This window comes from Mustela lutreola, chromosome 1, assembly GCF_030435805.1.
Source record: "Mustela lutreola isolate mMusLut2 chromosome 1, mMusLut2.pri, whole genome shotgun sequence".
Classification (NCBI taxonomy): domain Eukaryota; kingdom Metazoa; phylum Chordata; class Mammalia; order Carnivora; family Mustelidae; genus Mustela; species Mustela lutreola.
In genome coordinates this window covers 163,630,188-163,649,607 of record NC_081290.1, presented here as the reverse complement: position 1 = coordinate 163,649,607, position 19,420 = coordinate 163,630,188, and the positions used below count along the sequence as shown (strand labels likewise).

Sequence of the window (19,420 nt, the reverse complement as noted above, 5' to 3'; positions counted from 1 at the left end):
AGCGTTAGGCTCTCTATGACGCGTCGTTAAACTCTATGATCCGTCGGGGGGGCGGGACGCTCACCTACTCGCCGCGCACGCGCGAAGCCCCACTTGCCGCACAAAGACTGCGGGAGGAGGTGTCGGCGCAAGCGCCTTGAAGCTGTCAGAAAATAGGGTCATCAGCCCGCCTCCTGGCGCAGAGAGGGCAGAGAGAAGCATGCGCTTAAGAAGGCGCGGGACTTATTTCACGCTGGGGGTGGCGATGACGTAATGACAGAGGAGGAGGCGGTCAAGGAACGGAAGCCGGGAAGGAACCAGGGCGGAAGGGGACCAGGGCCGGGGTTGTGTTCGGAGCCTTGGCGGGGCTGGGGTTCCGATGTGGTCCCCGGAGCGGGAGGCCGAGGCCCCGGCCGGGGGAGACCCGGCGGGCCTACTGCCCCCCGAGTGGGAGGATGATGAGGAACGCATGTCTTTCCTGTTCTCCGCCTTCAAAAGGAGTCGCGAGGTGAACAGCACCGACTGGGACAGCAAGATGGGCTTCTGGGCTCCGTTGGTGCTGAGCCACAGCCGCCGCCAGGGGGTGGTGCGCCTGCGTCTGCGGGACTTGCAGGAGGCCTTTCAGCGCAAGGGCAGTGTCCCGCTGGGGCTGGCCACCGTGCTGCAGGACCTGCTACGGTGAGGGCGGGCCCGGGCCAGGGGGCGGGGGTGGCTCCCTGAGGGTACCGCGCCCAGCCCAGGGTCTGGACCGCAGGGGCGGATCTGTTTGTTCAGTACGCACAGGAGGACCCGAAAGGAGGCTGGGTTAGGGGTGTGGAGGGAGAGGGAGACGGGGCATCGGGCAAATTGGGGGGCCACGATTGTCCGATGAGATTAGATTCAGACGGTAAGAGGAGAAACCCGTCTGGCAGAGGTGACAATGACTTGTCTGGCTTGGAATCCCGTTGTGTAGTTATTTTGTAGGGGCTTCCAAATTTGAATTACCCTGGCACAGAAGGTATGTGAGATAGATTTATTGAACTAAGGAATGTCAGGACTAACGAGAGGGCAGTCGTGGGGAAAAGGCCTGTGGGGATCTTGCTTGCAGCCTCCCCGGCACAGGTCATGTGTCTGGACTGTCTTGGCTTGTCCTTGGCACAGACTGGTTGAAGCAGAGGACATGAAGCAGGCTGAGGGCTTTACTGGGTACCTCGGTGCTCTGAGAAGGGTCTGTAGGTGTCCCGTGTGCGACCGGTGCAGGGTTTTGGAGGTACCTGCGGCGGCAGCATGGATATCTTGTCTAATAGATGTACCGCACTTAACAGTATGCAGATACTTTGCATACACCATCATCTGACCTCCTCAGCAGTCCTGAGAGCGAGATGATAGAATTATCCTCAACAGACAGAAGAGGGGAATGAGACTGAGATCAAGCTACTTACTCGAGGTCACTCAGCTAGTGAGAGCTAATGCCAGGCCTGGACCCCCTTATCTCCTGATTCTAAATCATTTGCAGATCACATTTGTACCTACACTTAGAGCAGCCTATCTAGCATAGTACCTGCTTCAGTGAATGAAGACAGTCAACTTTCGTATGTTCCTTTGAGGGTGCTGCCCAGTGAATGAAGAAAGTCAACTTTGCTATGTTCTTTTTAGGGGTCTCCCTTCTTCCCAGTACCTTTCCATTGGCTGACGCTGATGGGACAAGCCATTTCTGAAACTTACTGTGTCTGAGAAAGTGAACTGTGCCAAGTTGAGGGCCAAACGGTCTGGGCTCAAATCCTGGCTCTGCCACTCGCTAAAATTATGTGCCCCTCTTTATGCTTCAGCTTGACCAAGTATAAAATGATGATGATAATTGTCGGTAGGTTTATCGTGAGGATTTGAAACATATTCTTTACGTAGCCCTTAGCATAGTGATTGGTCGATGGTAAGCATTCATTAAATGTAGCTACTTAGTACTAGTACCATAAAGTGCTTATGTCCTGTCTCCACCTTAGCTTAGGAATAGCAGAAAATCTTTTCTCTGGCCATCTTTCTATATTTCCTTAGGTCTTGCATTGACAGTAATTGACATTATGGTTATTTTCATTTTATCATATGGAGCTTCATTTGTACAAGGAAGTCCCAAGTTAGGCTCTGTAGCCTTAGTGGAGAGCTTGCATTTTGGAGCCAAGTTATATTGGCCTCTCTCACCCCAGTCCTCCAGTTTTCTCATTGACCAGAATGCTAGCAACAATGTCCATCTCACAGAGTTGTCGTGAGGTTTTCAGCTGGAGCATAAACAGTGCTGCTCATAATCTCTGGCACAGAGTAGGTAACTAAGAAATGGTGTTTATGATGATGGTGATGATCAAATTTGTCTCTTAGGGGAGGATTCAGATTGGAATGGGACATTGCATTAAGCCTACTCTATGCCCTTTTCTTTCTTTGCCTGCAGTCGAGGGGAGTTGCAGCGGGAGTCAGACTTCATGGCCAGTGTAGACAGCAGCTGGATCTCCTGGGGGGTTGGAGTCTTCCTACTGAAGCCCCTCAAGTGGACTCTTTCCAACATGCTAGGCGATAATAAAGTTCCTGCCGAGGAGGTGCTCGTAGCCATGGAGCTGCTTAAGGTGGGTGCTGAAAAGGCAGAGGTCCGGTCCAAATGGCATCGCCATGATGACAGGATCCTCCATGTTCCTGTGTGTATCCTTAGAGAAACAACATCTTTTTTTGCATGGTGACGGAGTTGATAATGGAGTTTATCTGACCTTTTATATGGAGTTGTTAGTTGGATTGTACATTTCAAAGGCAATGGCTGTCCAGGAATTGTCGGTAACATACAGTTGACTACTTTCTGTATTTGTAGATATTAGTGATAAGCTAAAGTTTGGAAAATTCTTTGCCTTCTGTAGTTTACTGGTTAAGCATTTCTGAGGATTTCTAAAGACCTTGTGACTTTAGCTAGGCCTTCTCTTAAATCAGCAGACCAGGTTCAGAGTTCCTCCTCTGTGACTATAACCCTCTCCCCTTCAGCTTACTGATGGTCTTAGTTTCACTGAAGAGGCCCCCAGGCCCTTGGTCCCTTCATGCTGTACTGGGTGGTCAGCTTCCTCCTGGCCTGCCTTCCCTAGCCAAACTAGAGCATGCACCCAGCTGCTTTGCTGCTCTCTCGGGCCACCTGAGACACCCAGCACAGCCACTGCTGTAGACCGGCCCCACAGTCTGCCATCCCTGCTAGAGAGAATCACCCTGTCACCAAGACTGGGGTCCCTTTCATGGGGCCCAGCTCTAGGAGGGCCCTCGTAGCCATTCCTCAGCCCAGCTTCTTGTCCTTTCCCAGCCCCCTCACACTTGCCTTCCATACACCACCCCCATGACTCTGCTGACATTTCGTTGAGCATCTCCTAAGACAAGCCTTCAGTTTTCTGTCCTTCTCCGTCAAGTTTGAGCCTTCATTTCTCCCCAGGCTCAGAGGATGAAGGGTCCGTCTTCTCCTCCACATGGGCTCTTGAGTCTGTGTCTACCCAGCTCTTCCCTCATTCCATCAGTCCCTCTTGATATACATTCCGTCTCCCTTGCTTGGTGCTCTCCTTCCTCAGCCTCTAAATCCTCCTGAGTTTTTCCCATCACAGAATGACTCCTTTGTGGGGCCTGGCCACTCTCTCGTTAGTGCTCTGTTTCTCTCCTTCTTGACCAAGCTTTGTTGTCACCACTTCCTGACCTTCCCAGTGCACTTTAACCCAGTGTACACCCACTTCAGCCCCACCACTCTACCAGAACTGCTGTGTGTGTGCATGTTTACAGATTGACCGAACACCAGGTAGCAGAAGTACAGCGTAGACAGTACTTATTTTTTGAAACTCACAGACTAAGCCCAACCTCAGGACCTTTGCATAGCTCCAGAAGCTTCCACACAGCTGGAGCCAGCTGAGCATCTTCATCCCTTGTCCCCACAGAAGCTCCACTTTCTCTTCACCTTGACAGACACCCCACCCTCTCTAACTCAGACTGAGGTGGACGTCTCCAAAATCTACCCCCTCTCCCTGGCCCTCACGATTTGACTGAGCAGTGTGCATCTGCTTCAAGGGAAGGGCTCTTTCTTTCCCTTCACCCACATGGCTCTCCTCCCACCCAGCGCCCTGACCTCCAGGACTTAGCCAGGGACCCGCAGAAACTACAGGATAGTTTGTGTGGCTGTGGGCCAAGCTCCATTACTCTTTGCAGTCTTTTACCGTAAGGTTTTCCAACCTGGAACAAAGGGAGGTAGACTCATTTGTCCCCACAGATGTGGTTTTCGATTCATAGGCTTTTGAGAGCAAAGGCAGAGATGGGGGAGGAAGTAGAATTAATAACATAGATCTTCCAAGGACCAACAGTAATTTTTAACTGCAGTGTAGTTTACTCTTATTTAAGTAGAAAAATAAATCTCGCTCTACAGCGGCACGGTACCGTTAAACCTATACCCAGCTTATATCATGAAACAGAGTGCTTAACACTTGAGCTCATTCCGTGACATCTGCTTTCAAATATATGGTAACTTTGTTCTTTTCTCCTGAGAGGGAACCTTGTTTCTGTGTATGAAACTGAAGAGTCTTCTCTAGATATTGTTATAAAATAAAGCCTACACTTCTGAGGTTAAGTGATTTTCCCAAGTCCATACACAGAAAGCCAGTAACTTTTTATTTGAAAAAATGCAGAAAAGTAAAAATTGCCCATACGGTTTGCTATTTAAAATAATTATACAAAGAAACAAACATTTCCTTTCTGTTCATGCCATTTCCATCTCTTTAGGTGTGTTCCTTTCTGTTTGTGTGTGCACACACACGCGTGCTCAGGTGTTCCTATATTTTCTTACTGACCTTGTCCCACACCATTGTATTACTTTCTGTTTTGTTTTATTTTATTTTATCTTATTTTTAGATGTATTTATATATTTTATACAGGTAAAATATGTTTTTTATATTTATATTTTTATGTTTTTATTTTATTTATTTTAGTTAGCATTTAATCCTTCCTAAAAATATTATTTATTTGTTTATTTATTTATAATCTGTCTCTCCTATCAGGAGGGAGAAGTTCTATTGGCGCTGGGACTCTGGGAACAGCACCTGCTTCATAACAGAGAGTCACTAAATATTTGTTGAATAAATACATGAATGTACACATACATACAAAACTATGCATGCACACATGCATTTTTTCCAGAAATAGAATCTTATTTTACTTATTGATCTGCAACGTGCCTCTTTTTCTTTACACTTCAGTATGTTATGAGCATCTTTGCAGACACCTACATAACATTCTTTCGGATAGCTGCATGATAATCTATTGATACGCCACAATTTAACCTGTAGTAACCACACAGTTGGACATTGAAGTCATTCCAATTTCTCTGTTACAAAAAAACAAAAAAATACTTCTTTGATAGCTTTGTGTACATACCTGTATACTTTTTTTGTTGTTGTTGTTGATTTCTAGAAATGCATATGTACAGAAATTGCCAAATTACTTTTCAGAAGTTTGTACTAATTCACACATTAACATGTTCGGTCTCCCCACATCCTTGCCAGCACTGGATAACATGAGTCTTTTAAATTTTGCCAGTATGACAAACAAAAATGATGCTTCCTATTTGGGGTTTGAGTGGCTTTTTCCCTGTCTGCTGGCCATTTACAAATCCCCTTTTGTGTGTTGCCTATTTATATTTTTTGCTTATTTTTATACTGGATTGTTTGTCCTTTATATTTAGGAGGGGTATTTTTGCATATTAGGGGTAGATAGATAGAATATATTTAGTGTTAGGGATGTAAATATTATTTTCTGGTCTCTCTTTTGCTTTCCATTTTTATTTATCATGTCTTTTACTGTATAAAAGTTTACGTTTCTATGGTCAGGTCTCTAAAAATTTTGCTTTATGGCTCTTGAATTTCTGGTCTTGCTTACAAAGGCATCCTCCACTAGGTTAATTAGATTTTTAAAATATTTTCTCAGGAGTGTCTGGGTGGTTCAGTTGGTTAAACATCAGACTCTTGATTTCAGCTCAGGTTGGGATCTCAGAGTCCGGAGAGCAAGCCCTGCACTGGGCTCTGTGCTCAGTGGGGAGTCTGCTTAAGATTCGCTTTCCCTTTGCCCTTCCCCCCACCTGTCTTTCTCTTTCTCTCAAATAAATACATAAAATCTTTAAAAAAAATGTTAAAAAATATTTTCTTGGATGCCTGGGTGGCCCAGTAGGTTAAGCCTCTGCCTTCGGATCTGGTCATGATCCCAGATCCTGGGATCGAGCCTCACATCAGGCTCCCTTCTCCATCTCCCTCTGCCCCAGCATTGCCCCCCACCCCGGCCTGTGCACTTGTGCTGGCTCTCTCTCTCTCTCTTTCAATCTCAAAAATAAATAAATAAATAATCTTTTAAAACAACAACAACAAAACATTTTCTCAATTTAAATTCCAGTAATTTGAGGGTGGCTGTGTGATGGACACTGGGGAGAGTATGTGCAATGGGGGAGTGCTGTGGCTTTTGTAAGACTGATGATTCACAGACCTGTACCCCTGAAACAAATAATACACTATATGTTAATAAAAAATAAATTCAAAAAATAAATTTCAGTAATTTGGCATTTGTTTCTGTATATCTGGTAAGGAAAACCAATTTTCTTCCAAACAGTCAGTTGTCTTAACATCATTTTTTGGTGGGGTTTTTTTTTTTTAATTTATTTTTGGGGCACCTCAGTGTCTCAGGTGTTGGGCGTCTGCCTTTGGCTCAGGTCATGATCCCAGGGTCCTGGGATCAAGCGCTGCATCAGGCTCCCTGCTTAGTAAAAAAGATTTATTGTTTTATTCGAGAGAGCCCGCACAAGCAGCGGGACAGACAGAGGGAGAGAAATTCAAGCAGCCTCCGTGCTGAGCACAGAGCCTGACATGGTACTTGTCTCACAACCCTGAGATGATCATCTGCGCAGAAATCCAGAGTCGCACACTCAACCAGCTGAGCCTCCCAGCTGCCCCAACATCATTTACTGTTGCTTGCCGTTCATCTTTTGGCCTGGACACCGCACTGTTCCCACTACAGAAGCTTTATAGTAAGTGTTATTATCTGACAAGGCAGGTAAATCACATGAAAAGTGGAGTCCCTGTCTTACTAGACGACTCTTATGCCTTTGACACCGTTGCCCCTCACTTCTTAAAATTTTCCATTTCTTTGATTTTGTTGTCATTACACTGATGGTTCTCCTTGGTTCTCCCTATGTGTTGCTCTGGGTCTCTTTTGTGAGTTCCTTCACCTCTTAAACCTGGGTCTTCCTTCAGCTTATTACTTTTCTCTGAGTTTCCTTGGGTAACTCGTTTGCACTTGGGAATTGAATTACCTTCTGTGTGCTTGAGGAGTTTCAGAGTTATATATCCTGTCCTGGTGTCTCCTTTGAGCTTCAGGTTTGCGTATCTAGTTATCTGTTGGATGTATTTTCTTGGATATACTTCAGGCATCCCAAACAACGTGTCCAAAATGGGATGTTTTATCTTCCCTATAGAATACGCTCTTCCTTCTGTGTTCTTGCTGTTAATTAAAACCATCATATCCACCTGGTCACTCAAGCCAGAACTGAAACATCATCCTGGACTCTTCTGTCCCCTTCCACCCCATGCCCAGCTACTGAGGACTGCCTGTTTTATCTTCTGAATTTTTCTTGAACCCATCCCTTCTCTGTCCCTGTCACCACTGTCCCGTTCAGGCCCTCCCAGTCTCTGGCATAAATGACCGCCCTGCCTCTAAGCCTTGCTCCTACAATCCATCTTTCCTGCTTGCCAGCTAGATTCTGTTAATCCAGCCTTGCCATTTCACTTCCAAGACTGTCCACCATCTGCAGAGCAAGGACAGCAAAGAAGAGACCACAGCTTGTGTAGTCTGTGTAAGAGAGAAGGGCTTCTCTGTCCTCTCTTCCCTTCCTGTCCACATCCGTAAACACCATATTGACTCATACTCTATGCCATTGCTCATGACCTTCCCCCTTCCTGAGATAACCTTCCCACCACTTCACCTAGGAACTTACCCTTTGGAATTCTTCTCAACAACCATTTGTCCCCCTCAAGCAATCTCCGAACCCCTAGGTGTTCCTTCCTTAGATTTTCATAGCGCACTGTTCATACCTCAGTAAGTATTTCTTATTTGCAGAAATCTGAGAGAGTGCTTTCCATGTAAGAGGAACACGGTGGCATTATTTCTTGAAACTTCTATTTCTTAGGCTCCCCACACAAACCCTGTCCCACCTCACTGTCACATCCTTCTCTCCTGAGACTCCTTAGAGACTCAGTGATGCTCTTGCTTGCCGTATTGCCAGTTGGCTTAAGAATGGGAAGACCAGCTTTGGAAGGGAATATGGATGTCATCTCTCTCCCTTCTTCAGTCTGTGACAGGGATGCTGAGGACCGGTGAGACTGACTGGTCCCGGGCTCCACAGGCAGAGCCGAAAAGCAGGCCTCAGCTCTCAGTCTTGGCCGTGCCACACCACCTTGGGCTCCTCCTCCTTCCCCTGGGCTGGGAGACCCAGCAACACAAAGTCCCACACGGACAGGCGAGCACGGAGCCAGCTCCTGATACACATACCATGTACTTTCTTTCATCTGTATATACCAGACTTCCCTCCAAGGTTTAAAAAAAACTCAAGTTCTTTTTCCTTTCCAAAACTGCTACTTCAGGGGAGACAAGGCCAGCGCCCCCTGCTCTGGTCTTGCATGATCCTGGTTGGGAACATGGGGCCAGGGCTTCCGGGGCTCTGAGGGCAGCGGCCAGGCTTGTAAGCACGTTTGCCTCCCCCTCTCCAGGAGAAAGCCGAGGAGGTGTACCGTCTGTATCAGAACTCCCCGCTCTCCTCCCACCCCGTGGTGGCCCTGTCAGAGCTGAGCACCCTCTGTGCGGGCTCCTGTCCGGACGAGAGGACCTTCTACCTAGTGTTGCTGCAGCTGCAGAAAGAGAAGAGAGTCACAGTTCTCGAGCAGAATGGGGAAAAGGTACGGAAGTCCAGCTGTTTGTTCAGCGACTCAGCGACGGCTTATCGAGTGCCTACTGCACGTGCCTCCTGCCCTTCCTGCCGGGGGGATTTCTGAGCGTGGGCAGTAGGGGCCCCAGTAATTTGTCCCTGTCCCTCAGATTGTGAAGTTTGCCCGAGGGCCACATGCCAAGGTCTCTCCGGTCAACGACGTAGATGTCGGGGTGTACCAGCTGATGCAGAGTGAACAGCTGCTATCGCGCAAGGTGGAGTCCTTGTCCCAGGAAGCAGAGAGGTAACTACCCTGGAGCTGAGCAGCCCCAGCCTCCCCACCCAGCAAAGCACTGCTGCCCATGGGCTCATCTCAAAAAAAAGAAAAAGAAAAGGGAGCACCTAGGTGGCTCAGTGGGTTAAGCCTCTGCTTTCAACTCAGGTTGGGATCGAGCCCCACATCGGGCTCTCTGCTCAGCAGGGAGCCTGCTTCCTCCTCTCTCTCTGCCTGCCTCTCTGCCTACTTGTGATCTCTGTCTGTCAAGTAAATAAATAAACTCTTAGAGAAAAAGAAAGAAAAGTTATTTTACTAATAGCAAAGTCCTTGCTGCTCAGTGCAGCGGTCATGCAAAAACACGGACTATCACAAAGGAGAAAAAAAGGAATTTTAATTCTTCCCCCGACAAGATTACGTCTGTTGGCATTAACATTTCTGCTCCTCCATGCCAGGATCTTTTTAACAGTGTCTGTCGAGCAGGGTCTTGTCTTAGGTTCTTAGGAATACTTCGGAATACCGTAGTGAATGAGGCGAGTGTCCGCCTTCCAGGTTCTTTCTGAGGGATCCCTGCTCTTCCCCTCAGATGGGGAAGGCACCCCTGCTAAAGGCACATGAACCCTTCTCCAAACTGTAGGCTATGTGGACATTGAATGAAAATGCTTGCTCCTCCTTAACAGTGAGAGAGACCCAGCAGTGCAGGGAAGCCAGGAACTACGTCCAAGGCCACTGTTGGTGTTCAGAACTGATTCCTTGTCTACCGGCTGCCAAAATGGGACTGTGCTGTTAAGGTGCCTTGTTGGCACATTTTCCTTGCCTGGCGGCTGAAACTGCTTATCCTCGGTTGGTTTGGCTTTCTCGCCTGCATACATGTTCCATTTTATATCTCAGCTTGCTGCGGGAGTTTGCCAGCAGGCTCTTGGGCATCGTTTTTCTGGCCATTGGACGGAATTGATTTGATTTTCAGATTGGAAAGTACCTTCATTAAGTGGGACTCTCGGGGACTATTCAAGACAGTACCGCCCTCATCCTGCGCCACAGTCATCTTGATCTGTCCCCTGTGTTTGGTAGGTGTAAAGAAGAAGCCCGCCGGGCATGCCGAGCAGGAAAGAAGCAGCTGGTGAGTTTCCGCTCTTCCCCTCTAGTTGTGTACCTGTGCCTGGGTCCGACAGTGGGTGGTGGTACCCCAGCGGTTCAGAGACGAGCTTGGGGCATGATGGGAAGTGTCTGCAGGTGGTCCAGGCACCACAGCTTGCTTTACAAGTGAGGGAGGAGGAGGAGGCCTGAGATGGTCTTACCACCAGAGAAAGCCTTGCTTCCTCTGGCCCTCTGGCCGTCCTGACCAAGTCTCCATGCCTCTCCCCCCACCCCCACCAGGCTCTGAGGTCTCTCAAGGCCAAGCAGCGGACAGAGAAGCGCATCGAGGCCCTGCATGCCAAGCTGGACACTGTTCAAGGCATCCTGGACCGGATCTACGCCTCCCAGACAGATCAGATGGTAACCACTGCCCCTCTAGTTCCGGGATATGGGTGGTCTCTCCAGCAAACACTCCTCATTCCCTCCACTGTGGCTGTGCTGTTTGGAGGAGGCCTGGGTGTTTTCAGGGTAGGGCTGGGAGTTCGCTTCTCCTTTTGGGAACTTTTGGCCTCTGTGAACATGGGCTGAATCAAGGGCGGGTGGTTAAAAAAAAACCCAAAGTCATCATTCAGAGATGAAATGATATTGGTACGTATTTTGCCCAGTGTTCTTTGTTTGCACTGATAACTTCGTTTCCTCTTTAGGTTTTCAATGCCTATCAGGCTGGGGTAGGAGCACTAAAACTCTCCATGAAGGATGTCACAGTGGAGAAGGCAGAGAGCCTTGTGGATCAGATCCAAGAGGTACAGGAGGGGGCCAGGGAGGAACAGCTACAGAAGGAAGTTAGTGAGGGCAGGTGTGACTTTGCTGTGCTTCCTCTTTCCCCAAACTAGACTCCTTCCCTTGTGCACTGATTCTCAGGTGGGGCAGCATTACTTGGTAACCCTGAACCGTGAGCCCAAGAGACGGAGACCCCCAGAAATGCTACTCCGCCTTCAAGGCCTTGTGCTTTTCTCTTCCAGCTGTGTGACACTCAGGATGAAGTTTCTCAGACTCTGGCTGGTGGGGTGACCAATGGCTTAGGTGAGTTGACAGGGCGGTTCTTTTCTTCCTTCCTTCCTAAGAGGGTTTCGCTTGCTGGTACTGTGATGGCTTGGGTCATAGATCTGCTTTTCCTGGTGCAGGCAGGACTCTCTCTGGGGTTCACCCCCAGCAGTGGTTAGAAGGAACTGTCCTCTCCTCTTGGTAGACTGTACCGTTAACCTCTCTGGGCTGCAGCCATCTTGCCTCACTAGACTTCCTACTGCAGGATCCTCCTTTATGGGCAAGGGGAAGTAGGGTCAGTTCTGTGGTGTTAGCAAATATATGCCCTTGATGACTTAGCTCTGTGTGTGTGGGAGAAGAGTATTTGCTTGGAGGTGCCCTCTGCCTCCCGACTCCTACGATTTTTCGGACCTGCAAGGAGGCCTGGACATCTTTTGTAGAGCTGAGCTGAGTGATGCCACCCCCAATCCTTGACTCAGGAACGCATTTGCTCCTTGGACTTTGTATGTCCTCATGCCATCTTTTCTTTCCAGATTTTGACAGTGAGGAACTGGAGAAGGAATTGGACATCCTTCTTCAGGATACCACCAAAGAACCTTTGGATCTGCCCGAAAACCCCCCTGAGACATTTTATACCAACAGTGTGCCTAACCCTAGGATCTCGGACGCTGAACTTGAAGCTGAACTTGAGAAGCTGTCCTTATCAGAGGGAGGTATGGAGCTTTACTCCCAGGGTTGCCGGTGGGCGTGGGTCCCTCTGGTTGACAGTAGCCAGGCACAGGGCTAGTGAGTCCCAGCCTGGGTACTTAGTCTGTTAGGGTGTCAGACCCCAAGGGGTTTGTGGGAGGGAGGGAGTTGCAGGCTCGTTATTTATGTGAAGACTCAACCCCTTAAACACCGGGATGCTTTCACCCTAAAGGTCTGCCTGATGTAGAACTCAGTCATTTCTTCTCCTTACAGGTTTGGTCCCAAGCAGTAAATCTCCAAAAAGGCAATTGGAACCGACTCTCTAAAGCCATTCTAGGACCCTTAAGTGAAGGACCCTCGTGTAAAAGAGAGACCAGGCTTGTGTGTGTGTACATAGTTATTTAAATGAGAAACTCTCAGAATTTGTTGGGAAGAGGAGGAAGGAGAACTGCTTCGATGTATCTGGATGCCACCACTCACTACAGGACAGATGTAATTTCTGGAAGCGTGCTCGCGAGGCGTGCTCCCAGCTGGTGTCATGGACCTGCCTTCTCATCTTTATAGTGCCACAATTTATACAGTTCTGTGTTTGACCTGTCGTCTCTCATAGCCTGCAGTCCTTGCCGTTGGCTCAGTTAGGTTTGTCTTTACCCGCCAGCTTTGTTCCAGCCCATGAAGGCGAAAGAGTTGCAGCTTTGCCAAATCAAAACCAGTCCCTTCTCCCCACCCCCACTGTTTTTCCCCCGAGGACTTTATTTTGTAAGGTCAGGTAAGCGACTTGTTCCGGTCCTACTCTGTTTTCACTGCAATGCAAGGAAGGAGAATCAAACAGCTGCCACCTGATGGAGGAACGTACAGTGTGAAAGGGTGTTCTGTGGGGCCGCTGGCCAGATTCTCCAGGTGTTCAGAAAAAGAGGTCACCCCTGAGTGTCAGAGTCACGACACCTGGCAAGGGGGCTTGTGTAGTTGGGGGGGATGCTGCTGTCTTTTCCGTCTTATGCAGAAGATCTGCGGACTGGAGAGTTATTCTTAGTCTTTTGAACTTGACGGGGAGAAGCCCAGGCGACTATTAGGGCCCCGGGTGTCCAAACTCCATGTTTTTTTTTAACGAGGCACAATCTCTGCCTTGCCCCCATCACAGAATAACTTAACATATAACTTAAATATGCGTATCAGAACAAGCCACACAACCACACACCTCCCCTTCTTGAGCCTGGCACACAACAGCAGGTTCTTGGTTTGAACTTCAGAAGCATTTCCCTTTGGAGCCCGTTGCTCAGGGCAGGGGATCTGAGCCAGGATGTGCAATAGAAGCAGAAGATGTGGCCTTCCGCCACGTCTGCTGTGTACTTCCCCGGTCCTGCGCCATACCTGTCCTGCCTCCTCACGTGCTGTCTTCCTGCTTCCTTTGATGGACTGGGGAGGATGGTACTGGGGGGAGGGGCGGCAGACAGGAGGGTCTGAATGTTCTGGCAACAGGGAGAAGAAAGGAGGACAGCTGCACTGCCACTCTGCTGCCACAGTAACAAGTATTTCTGCCTGGAGCCCTTTGCCCTGGCCCTCCTCCACGAGGTGCCGCAGAGCCCAGGGAAAGAATTTGCTCCAGGCAAGGAGCATGAATTACTGTTCAATTTCTCTCCTACTTGACCTTGGAAAACTGAAATGTTGGGGGTGAAGAGAAACAATCACTATTTTTTCTTTTTTATCTGATAAATAATTAAAAGAAAAAATCCGAGTGCCTGTCCTGGTCTCTTCTCAGGTTGTATAGTTTCTTGTGCCTTCATACCCCCTGCCACTCACACCCACAGCGTAGACACACTCCAGGTCTTTGGCTTGAAGGCCGCAGGAGAAGGAAAGAGCTGCAGAGTGTGAGGGCTGAGGTGGCCGGCGCCAGCCGCTCGCTCTCATACCACACGGTTCCTGTTCTCGGGGAGGAGGCATTCTTGGATGGGCCTGGGTTCCAGGAGAGTGCCATCGTCTTGATTATTTTCCATGGCCTGTTCTCTTTTTCAATAGCCCCATTCCTCTACCTGTGTGATAACCATTTTCTAGTCTGGCGCAGTGTTCACTCAGCACCTGTTACTGGCCTAGTGTTTGCCACTGCTGGTGGGGAGGCTGAGTGCAGAGCTAGGTCGACCACAGCACTGGGTTTGCAGCTCTAGGGGAGTCACCGAACCCAGAGCAGAAACTGCTTGGACAGAGAACCCCATGAAACGGGCCAAGTGCTCTAAGGGAGGCATGTTGCAGGGACCCCTAGTCAAGCTGGATGACCTGAACATTGTGGTCTCATGTTAAACTCTTTCTTGCCACTGGCCAGAGCTGCTCAGAAGTCCGTGTTAAAATGTTTTAGCCTGGGGCCTTGCTGTGCTGAAAAAAACGAGATGTTGTCTGGGGTGGCTCAGAGAGAACAAGGAGCCGCTGGCTGGCGGTGGCTGCATTTCTGCACGTGATCCCCATGAGGGCCCGAGTCCTGTGTCAGGGTGCTCCTCTGAATGGACTTGGTTTATTAAGGGAACTGGTGAATTTTCTTGTGTGTGGAGCTATACTGGGCCCAGATAAATCAGGCTCGAATACTGCCCTATTGAAGGTGGAGGACCCTTCAGCATACAGCTGAAGACCTAAGTAAGTTCCCAGAATAAATACTTTTAAGTTGGTGGGCTCAGGGAGGGCTTCACGGAGGAGATGACATCCAAGCTTTCACTTTTCTTGAGTATTTTCTTGGGTGTTCAGAATCTTGTAAAGCAAACTAAGTGTTAAAATATCTATCCATTCTGCTAAGAACAAGTAGAGAGAGAAAATACAAACTAGGGAGTGATAGGTCCTAGCTAAGGGAAACCTACCTCCTGTTCTTGCCTCCGCCGCTAACGAGTTGTGTGGCTCTGGGCCCACAAGCCTCTCATTTCTCATCAGCAAAGCAAACAAGACAGATAAGAGGACTCCTGAGATTCTGACTGTCTTAGTCTCCCCGCAGATGGTCTGCTGCTCCTTTCTCATGAACACCTGCTGCCTTGTGACGAGACAGGAAACGTGGCTAGAGGGTCTGCAGTCACTGCCTGCCGGGACAGTGTGGCAGCACACAGAGAGCAGGTGTGGGAAGGTGGGAGGAAGGGGGGCACCCAGGAGCTGGGTGGGCTCTCCAGTCAGATACCTATTGTGAGAGGGGTGTCTTATCACTGCCTGAAGGGCTGAGAGTTCAAGGCTGAGCAGCCAACCCTGTGCCCTTCCCCACCCCAAAGAGGTCACGATATTCTGGTCCAACGTGCTGGAAATGTCATCAAAGCAATTGCAAGGAGAAATAACAAAGTTGTAAGAAAGATGAGGCAACTGGGAAAGCTCCTGACTCACAGGGAATCCAACCAAAGCTTTGCTTTGAGGTTTGTGGGTGAGTTTGACAACCTCCTCTCCTTTTGAGGGATTTTGTTTTCCCCGCCAATGTCTCATTCCTACCACCGACATCTCATTTTTATTCAAGCTGCAGCCCCTCTGGGGACAAAGTGTGGTTCCCGTCCACCTGCTGCACAGAAACAACACGTCGTCACAGACACCTCGGACAGGAGAGCCGGGGGAGCCTTGGCAAACCGAGCAAAGCCTTCGTTTTCCAGCTGAGGACACTGAAGCATAGATGACCTGCCCAAGGTCACAGAGTGGGCAAGGAGAAGTTAGGCTGTTGACTTCCAACTCCACACACTCTCTGTTAGAAGAGGCTACTCTTTTTTTTTTTTTTTTTTTTTTTAAAGATTTTATTTATTTATTTGACAGAGAGAGATCACAAGTAGGCAGAGAGGCAGGCAGAGAGAGAGAGGAGGAAGCAGGCTCCCCGCCGAGCAGAGAGCCCGACGCGGGACTCGATCCCAGGACCCTGAGATCATGACCTGAGCAGAAGGCAGCGGCCCAACCCACTGAGCCACCCAGGCGCCCCTAGAAGAGGCTACTCTTGAAGCAGACTTTCAAAAACGATCTAACTCCCAGAGCACTTCCTGTAGTTGGTGGGTGGTATCTGCTAGCGCTGTGGCTTGGCAGACAGGCTTCCCCCAGTTCTCAGTGCTACAATGACACTAACTTCTGTGGATCCAATATCCCCTCCCAAGAGATACCAGCTGGCCAGGGGCCAGTTCTTAGTGAACTCGAGGTCGGTCTTGGCATTGCTCCTTTGCTGATATTACCCCTTAAGGTAACTCTTTTGACTTGCATTTTGGAACAAAGCCCATCAACTGTATCGAAACCAAGTCCCAGCTGTGGGCTGTACAGCCCTTTCTAAAGGAGCCAGACTCGGAATCCTTGCAAGATAACCAATGGTGTGATTAGATGACTTGGTATCCCCAAAAAGCACACTGTGAAATGCAGGGTGGATGGAACCTTAGCTAATAGATTTCTACCCCTGCGAACAGTATAATGAATGCAGGCTGGCTTCCTGGCTTACCATGTAACGAGGTAGCCTAGAAAATTCCTTATCCATGTGGGAAGAGTAAAATTTAGCTATTCAAAAATAACACACTCAAGTCCTTAACCCAGGAAAGTTAAAAATTAATCAACAGATTCACATGGTATGCCCAGTTTGTGTGAGCTAACAAATCAGTGGAGGGAAGGAAGGAAGTTTTAGATAGGTTCCCTGCCCTGCAGGTACTTCAAGATGAATATCGTAGTTCAGATTGTATAACAACATACCACAGACCAGATGGCTAAGAAACCACAAAAATTATCTTGCAGTTCTGGAAGCTGGAAGACAGAGATCTGAGCGCCTGCATGGTCTGGTTCTAGTGAGGGCCTTCTTTTAGCTGCCGATAGCCACCTTCTTAGATCCTCACTTGGTGGAAAGAGGGCAAGGGAGCTGTCTGGTGTCTCTTTTTATAAGGGCACTAATCCCATTCACGATGGCTCCGCTCTTATGACCTGATTACCTGATAAAGGCCCCACCTCGTAATACCAGTACAAGGGGGGTTAGGATTCCAATTTATGAATTTTGGGAAGGATACAAATGTTTATAACAAAGAGTAATTCCACGATATTAGCATAATGAAGGGTGATTAGTACAGCACTAAGCACCTGCAAAGCAGGGGTGGGATGGGTTAGGAACAGAATGTCCAATCTCAGACTTGAGTTCCTATTTCAACACAACAGTAACAAAAAGCAATAGCTAACATTTATTGCATACTTACTGTCTGCCAGACACTGCATGTTATAGACTGGGCTCTCCAGAAGCAGATCTGGAGACAGAGTTTGGGGTATCAGGGCTCCCCACCTGTGAAGCAAAAAGGGTAGAAGACTGGGGGGAGGAAGAAGTCAATCCATGATGCAGGCCCCCAAAAGCCTTGGCCGCTCTGGCAAGAAATTCTAGAATGAGTTTGCCCATTACTATCTATGTCAGGCAGAACAGGCCGTGCCTTTATCCATTATCTTTTTCCTCAGTTATCAGAGTCCCCTGGAAAAGGGGGTGACCTCAGCTGGGGCAGTTTTCTGCAGCTGGGGCAGCCCCTGAAGGAGCCAAAAGCAGGTCCGCTGGTGGCTGACCACACTCCCTGCAGCTGGGCAGCAAATCCTTGAAGGGAGGCCAGGGCAGGGCATCTCCATGGTTACCATGTTATGCTAAACCCTTTGAATGTACTTAATCTTCCAATGAGACAGGAACTATCATTTCACAAATGAGTTAATGGAGGCTTGGAAATGGTAAATAATTTGTCCAAGGTTAGCAATGGATGATTGTGATATTGTGATTGATAAGAAGACAAATACATAGTCTTCATCCTGTTTTTAGCAGAGATCCTAAAACCCTCGAAATTTCCCAAGTGATAAGAGTAGTAAAGGAATGTTGATAATCCTAACCAGCCCCTTTCAACCATACCCAAGTTGATGTTAATGAGATGAATTCTGGAAAACACCTAAGAATGGGGTCTGGATACCAGAGGAACCAGCCTTGTGATTAGAGGGTTGAAACTTTCAGTCCTGGGGCGCCTGGGTGGCTCAGTGGGTTAAGCCGCTGCCTTCGGCTCAGGTCATGATCTCAGAGTCCTGGGATCGAGTCCCGCATCGGGCTCTCTGCTCAGCAGAGAGCCTGCTTTCCTCTCTCTCTCTGCCTGCCTCTCCATCTACTTGTGATTTCTCTCTGTCAAATAAATAAATAAAATCTTAAAAAAAAAAAAAAAAAAAAAGAGAAACTTTCAGTCCTTACCCTCCCTCCCCCAAAACTCCAGAGAAGGGAGCTGACCTGAAGACAGAGTGTGATCACCAAGGGCCAATGCTTTAATCAATCATGACTAAGAAATGAAGCCTCCACAAAAGTCCAAAAGGATAGGGTTCAGAGAGCTTGCAGGTTAGGGAGCCAGAATGTCACCAGTCTGGGCCTTAAACACCATAAGGCTAGAAGCTCCTTTGTTCAGGATCTTACCCTATGTATCTCATCTGACTGTTGATTTGTGTCCTTTTACTATCCTTTGGAAAAACCCATAATGTAGTGAGTAAAAGGGTTTCCTGGGTTCTGTGAGCTACTCTAGGAAATTAATCAAATCCAAGATGGATATCATAGAAACCTCTGATTTAGAAGCACAGGGGACAACCTGGATTTGTGATTGTGATTGTGACAAGATCACTCTTGCTGGACTGAGGAATCTGATTTTGCCTCCAGGCAGCTACAGTCAGAACTGAGTTGAATTGTAGGACACCCAGCTGGTGGCCAAGAATTGCTTGATGGTGTGAGGAACCTTCTCCCAAAGCCTTGCACAGTGGAAATTGGGTGTAGAGACCCTTTTAATGATGGAAAGAGGTTTCAGCTAGTGAATCCAATTTTTGCATTTCTCTTTTACTTTTCCTCTCTCTGTCTGTTCTTATCCCAACTAGGGTAAAAGTTGGCTCTCACCCTGATCATCCTACCCATTTATGAAACTCAAATATAGTCTTGATTCTTCAGCTTTCATGGGAGTAAGTCCCTTTGATTATGACACCCTGGAAGAGAAACTTCCAGAAACCAGAACTGAATTTGCTTTTGTTTCTTATTTACCATAAGCACCTACCAGAGCTTGGCGTGTGTGAGGGGGGAGCGGGTTGGGGGAAGGTACTTTTTAAGATGCACCCAAATCGAAGCTGTCTTTATCAGTTTCCAGGATTGGAAGCAAGGGGCAGGCATCATCTGGCCACTGATGCGAGGAGGACAGCAGCTGAGGGGAGAGTCCTCCTTGCTCTCATTCTCTGCTACTAGCACAGCAGACCCCACTAGAGGCACAGCTCGCAGGTGCCTCCGTCACCTCACAATTACCACTGGAGCAACAGTACCTTTCTTCTGGTCCTTCCGAGTCCAGCGAGGGGCTGCCGAGGGAAAAGGAGACCCTTCTAGAAGGAAAGGCTCCAGAGATGCAGTTCAGAGATCTCACGGAAAGTCGGAACTGCGGGCCCGGGAAGTCTCGGTAGCACCAGAGGCTCCGAGGGGGCGGTACTCC

General features: G+C 48.4%; 1 protein-coding gene across 1 annotated transcript; it reads left to right on the top strand.

The window, feature by feature from the left end:
- Positions 1 to 217: 217 nt before the first annotated feature.
- On the top strand, positions 218 to 13,728 carry CHMP7 (charged multivesicular body protein 7). The gene is made up of 10 exons (XM_059178185.1): positions 218 to 657; positions 2,399 to 2,570; positions 8,757 to 8,942; positions 9,082 to 9,215; positions 10,257 to 10,305; positions 10,563 to 10,682; positions 10,967 to 11,065; positions 11,285 to 11,345; positions 11,840 to 12,019; positions 12,267 to 13,728. Exons 1-10 carry the CDS (start codon positions 359 to 361, stop codon positions 12,317 to 12,319), a joined length of 1,353 nt encoding a protein of 450 aa, XP_059034168.1. The 5' UTR covers positions 218 to 358; the 3' UTR covers positions 12,320 to 13,728.
- The last annotated feature ends 5,692 nt before the right edge of the window (positions 13,729 to 19,420 follow it).

Bases quoted from the DNA above. Each gene is read 5' to 3' on its own strand.
- CHMP7 (XM_059178185.1), top strand. From the start codon at position 359: ATGTGGTCCCCGGAGCGGGAGGCCGAGGCCCCGGCCGGGGGAGACCCG. The intron at 8,943-9,081 runs GTACGGAAGTCC...CCTGTCCCTCAG, and splicing joins TCGAGCAGAATGGGGAAAAG to ATTGTGAAGTTTGCCCGAGG. The intron at 10,683-10,966 runs GTAACCACTGCC...TTTCCTCTTTAG, and splicing joins CCTCCCAGACAGATCAGATG to GTTTTCAATGCCTATCAGGC.